Source organism: Arachis ipaensis, chromosome B08, assembly GCF_000816755.2.
Source record: "Arachis ipaensis cultivar K30076 chromosome B08, Araip1.1, whole genome shotgun sequence".
Lineage (NCBI taxonomy): Eukaryota > Viridiplantae > Streptophyta > Magnoliopsida > Fabales > Fabaceae > Arachis > Arachis ipaensis.
This window is the reverse complement of record NC_029792.2, coordinates 9,189,809-9,195,631: the sequence shown is the minus strand read 5'-3', so window position 1 is coordinate 9,195,631 and position 5,823 is coordinate 9,189,809. Positions and strand designations below refer to the sequence as shown.

Here is a 5,823-nt window from a genome sequence, read left to right as displayed (position 1 = left end):
TATACGTACAATTAATAACAGAATTGTTTATTTATTTTCTATATGTATCCTCTAGAATTTGGTCTTTCTTGTCCATGTTCTTCGGCGGTAATTTGGTGGTTCATGGTTTTATAATCTTAGAATTTGTTAATGCCTACACGCACCGATCAAGTTTGGAGAAAATGACTCATCTCAATCCCGTTGAATAAATAACCAAATAAAAAATCAGAAAAATATTATTAGCTTTATTTCTCTTCAGACAACCGCTTTCTTTGTATCTTGTCTAATTATCTTTGTTCATTTTCCACAAACATCAGAAGAGTCAAAATCAAACAAAAGATTACTTTAAACATCTTTATACTAGAAGAATTTCTAAATCCAAACTATATATATATAATAGCTAGTTTCACATTGGCTAAAAAAAAGTTTGGATAACTTTCTAACTTTACAAAATGGTAATATTACCGTGTTAGTTTTAGAGTTGAGACTCCAAATTAAACAATGTGTGGTTCTCCAAAACTGTAATCAGCGATGATCATGGCAAAAGTTCTCATTAATTAGTAGGTTAGTCACTTTTTTAATTTTCCTTTTGGAATTACCGGAAGCTAGAATTAGAACGATGTAGCCATGTAGCAATCAGAGTTGACTACGATGCATGGTTGGAGTAATAGTTAAAAAATGTGCGTCAAAAGACACTGTATTTGATTCGTAACTTCTAATTATAGGCTTTATGACATCCTTGAGTCTTAGAGAAGGACAATAATATATATAGTTCCTCTTCTTCAGAACTTCCTTGTGGAAAATAAGGAGAAAACATTATACTAATTGTATCTTTTTAAATGAGTTACTATAATACTTTATTTTTTTTATTTTTGGTTTGGTTGTGCGGGTAGGGGCTGTAACCATAGGATTATTGAATAATAATGCTATGCCTAACAATGTATTGTAACATGTTTTGACTGATGAGAACATATATAATGACCATGGGCTCAGTATCTAATGACTAAAGTCTTAAGAATAATACAATGTGCCATGGATTGCGGTCACAGCCCTATACGGCTGTACCTAACACAACCCTGACTTACCTTAAGCTGCATTAATTTCCTGGTTTTTTTTTTCTCTTCCCCCCTCCTCTGTCCTTTTTTATTGTATTTGTTTTTTTTACAATATTTCTCAATTCAATAAAATAAGAACTAATTCATTACGAATCGAAATTTTAATTAAGGATCTATCTTTAGTCAATAAGTTGACACATATACACAATAGAATTTGAATCATCAATAGTTATTTAAACAAATGAGTGAATTGGTATTCCATCAATTTAAATTGATTTTGTATTTTTATCCTGCATTTATGGGGAGTTAATGGTGAAGCTATTAGGTCTGAATTCAAGTGTTCAAAAATATCCATGCATCTATTGGGTTTAACCTGCCCCCAGCCGTGACCTATAAGTAGCAACTAGCAAGTCAATAATGTATATTGAGAAAAGTTAGTGTAAAAAATTTTTTAGGTCCAAAAAAAGTTTTTGTTTCCATTTTTTTTTTCATCAGCTAGGTCAACCCAACAGGTTGTCAACTACTTTTTGTTTTTTGGTCAGGGTCAACTACTTAAATTAATAATACAGTCTGACAAAAACCCTCCTCTCCGTGTAGCATTGGCCTTTTTTGTGTGTGTCTGTTTTCTTTGGGCTTAGGCCCCGATAACTTACCCAATAAAAAAAGAGTCGACGGAAAAATAAGAGAATTAAAATGGTGAGACTCTTTGACCAAAAAAAAAAAAAATGGTGAGACTCTCATATTGGTGGCAAATATGTAAGTGTCATAAACCATATCTTCGGAATCTCAATAGATACAATAGATTAAGAACTCTTAAATAGAATGTGATCCGTCACCTTATAACTCGGTCTTTATTGTGCATTATGAGTTATAATTCAGCGTTAATTATCATTTATTCTTTTCTTGTAACCGACACCTTCATTACCAACTTAATGACCATCATTTCAATTTTAATGACCAAACGGTCATAACATGAATATCATTCATCAATTCTATGCCTATAAAAGGAACCTTCTATATCTAATCTCAGGAGCAACATGATAAGTTCTATATCATGATAACTTCTATTTCATGTCTTACATTCTGTATTCATAGAATTATTCTTATACCTCTTAAACACTTACTGACTTGAGCGTCGGAGTGTCTTTTGCAGGTACCCACCCCATTGTTCTCTCATTGCCAACGTATACCTCATCTTGACGGAGAGTTTACAAGTATTCACCGGCGGACGAGTTATACACCGTCCAATCTCAACAAGAACAGAATGTGTTAAGAGTATGTGAGTTGTATGATAAATAAATAAATAAATAATAGGAAATTAATATAAATTCTTATAAGTTAAGCTTCTTTTAATAAAGATCTTAATTAAATTGTGTATCCAAACTAGCCCTAACTCAATTATTTTAGTAATGTATAATAAACGAATCCAAAAGACAAAAAAAGGCCTAATAAAAGAGAAGCAAGCTTTGTATTGCAATGTTGTACCTGAACATTGTTTGAATTGCCGAGTTTAATTAATATGACTAGCTAATCAAGCGGAAATTAAAGATGTAAAATACGGGCAATATGTTTTATTTGTCAGAGAATATAATACTACTGAAGTGATACCTCATTCTTATGCACATTCTTATATCCGCATTAGTTTTGAATCAAAAGCGGCATCACTATTTCATTATAGATAAGCTTTTTTTACATATACATTAAAAAGGAAAATTAAAAATCATAGGTAAGTTTATCATTCTTGTGTGAAATCGTGTCCAGCAAGTCAAGAATTTAGAAGAAGCAAGAAGAGAATCTGATGTTCACCGTATAGATTGCAGAACGGTGAATCTCAAAGGAATAGAATGATAAATAAATCTAATATATAGAGTAGGCTAGGGGTGCTAATTCCTAACTACTAACCGTAATAACAGAAAAACAGAAAGCTGCCAAGTCAGCAAGCTTCTAACTAACTTAAGACTACGTTTGGATCTTCTTTAAGTCTCACATCTTGTGTTAATCAATACGAGATGCGAGCAATAACATTGATAAATTAATTTAATTAACTCACTAAATGTATAACATCCCATGCAAACTTGCAGACCTTCATTTATTTACTTTCCTAAGTTTCTTGTATAACATATATAATTAAATTATGCAAAATAACCAATATGAAGACAGTGGTCAGAACTCACATATTTTTGTTTCTCTGAAGCTCTTACTGTAATTAGAGATTTGAAGAAAAAGGAAAAAAGTGTTACTGTTCATCTTCCTCTCTTAAGTGCCTTCTCAGCAGTGTCAACTTCCTCCAAGATCCTGGCCCGACGCTTGGCGGGAATGGGGGCAGTGGGTCCGAAACTGATGTAGTGACCGGAAACGGCATTGAGAGCAGAGTACATATCCCTGAAGGAAGCTCTTCCAAGAAGCGCTTTCTCTCTTCTGTATTTTGCAACCCATGAGTTTGAAGTGTCCCTCAGTTCTGCAACTGCTGCTGCCACGTTAGGGTCATTCTTGTCCATTGTTATTGTTGTCCTCACCTTGTTTATCACTTCCTCTGTCTCCTTCACGTACTCTTCGTCCTCTGCAGCCAGCGCGCTTGGTGCCACCATAATAGGGACGGCGGCCAGCAATGACGATGACACCGCCGTGATGGAGAAGAAGAGTTCACGGCGTGATGTGCTGTTGGTGGAGGAGGGTTTGGGTTTGACTGTAGTGTTGGTTGTTAGTGGGAGTGACGATTTGGGTGTGGATGTTGGTGTTATGAGAGTTGGGGAAGCCATGGTTGGTTGGTTGTTTGGGGAAGAAGAAGAAGGAGGAGTTTGGTTTTGTTGTGTTGATGTGTGGGGTGAGAGAGAAGAAGTGAGTGTTGTTGCCACGTGGGCTTATCGTCTTATCTTTGGTGTTGGTATTTGGATGAGAAAATAACCAATGATTTGTAAGCTTTAGATACACTCATTGTCACGTGTCCTCACTTCTCAATTCTCACTCACTATGCACAAGAGAGAGCTCAACTACAACAACAATTCTCATTAGTATGTCATTTTTTTGGACACTAATGTCTATTAGTAGTGAAAAAGTTTAGCGCCTGCAATTTTATTGAAAAAGTAATATCACATTTTTGAATAAAATTTTATACCATTAAAATTATTAATAATAACTAATTAATAAATATAAATTACAAAATTTATTGACCGTTAACACTCTTCATTAGTAGTTAGTAGTTACACCAATTCTGAATTTATGTTTTGGTCAATTTGCTCCTATTTTTTTATATTTTAATGAGAATTTTTTGCATATTCTTTCAACTCATTTAATTATGTACCGTTGATTTTATATATGAGTAATGTTAGATAATTATTTTTTTTAGTTAATATTAATTATTATATATTGCATTAATATTTGTCGAATTTAGTTAGTTGATATATATCCATTTTAATATGGACTTTTAAGTAGATCTATCATGAATAATCTTCATAGATTATATCAACTAGAACACAGATATTGGACAAATTTAGGGAAACAATCTCTCTTGTTTCTCGAGTCTTTTTATTTTTTCTCCAAGGGTCAATGTTCAATGGAAATTAAATTCCAATGTTTGGGTCCTTCATAAGAGCATATTTTTCTTGGATGAAGCTCTTTTGTTTTCTACATTTTTGTCTAGAAACTACGGGCAAGAAGATAAAGGCCCAATAAACAAATGATTTCTACAAGTAAGCCGTTAAAAAAAAGCAGATGAGGCAATGGCATAGAGGAATTGTTGGCCTCCTAGAGAGCGGCACAGGGGTCGAGTTCAGGTTAAATTTAGGAAGTGAATAGTGTGTGTTGTAGATAGGGATGGCAAAACTTTTTGGAGGATTTTCTCGGGCATTGTCTCAAACAGGAATTTAAAGATGGAGAATTTTTTTTTTGCAAAAATGAGGATGGACCAAAACTCTTTCGAGATAGACGTGAAGACTTGAGTAGAGATTTTGTTCCGATTTCGTTAATCTTTATAACTTTCATATAAATGATCAATATAGGAAAATGGAAAATGGGACCCGCGAGAAATAAGAATCTGCAGGAAATGAAAAAGGGAGAAAATATTTTTCAATGGCGGGAATTGGGATAGGAACGGAGAGTAAATTTATGGGCGGAGACGGAGACCAAAAAGGTATTTTCTGCCTCTATCCTGACTCGTTATCATCCCTAGTTGTAGACCACAAAAAAATTCAATAAAAAAGATGTTCAAAAATTAACTTAAGTTGGTCGAGTAATTAACTCACTTGTCCAGTTAGTAAATGAAGCCTATATATATGATCCGAACCAAGTTTAAAGCATTACTAGATTAAGGTAGGAACAATTTTGCATTGTCTTAGAGATTGTGATTGGTCTTTATTCATCTGGTTGACACTGTTACTTTTGTAGATAGAGCTCCATCCAAAAATAGGTCAAGTATAAAATGAGAAGAGAAGTCAAATATAAATATTAGAACTAATTTTTTAAAAATAATATGCATGGTACATAATATATTTTTTTTTTTTTAGGTTTATGGAGAAGTTTAGAAAGAAATAAGAAGATTTTTGCTCAAGAGACATCCTTTATAGCTAAGGTTGCTTTCCGTGCACGTCTGTTAGTAGAGGAATTCCATTCCGGGACAAGACTTTTATCTTGGCTAGGAGCTTTTATTCCAAGGAAAATTGGATATGCTAAATTCAATTGTCATGGAAAGTGTTTTTGATTGTGACAACAGAGCAGGATTTGGTTGTGCCTTAGGGAATGGTTATAGAAACTGGATTAGAGATTGTTAGTGTTTAAGCTTGGAGCTCTTTGC

At 33.6% G+C, this 5,823-nt stretch overlaps 1 protein-coding gene across 1 annotated transcript; it reads right to left on the bottom strand.

The window, feature by feature from the left end:
- On the bottom strand, positions 3,098-3,870 carry LOC107611851 (photosystem II repair protein PSB27-H1, chloroplastic). Its single transcript, XM_016313740.2, has one exon. It carries the CDS (start codon positions 3,791-3,793, stop codon positions 3,278-3,280), a length of 516 nt encoding a protein of 171 aa, XP_016169226.1. The 5' UTR covers positions 3,794-3,870; the 3' UTR covers positions 3,098-3,277.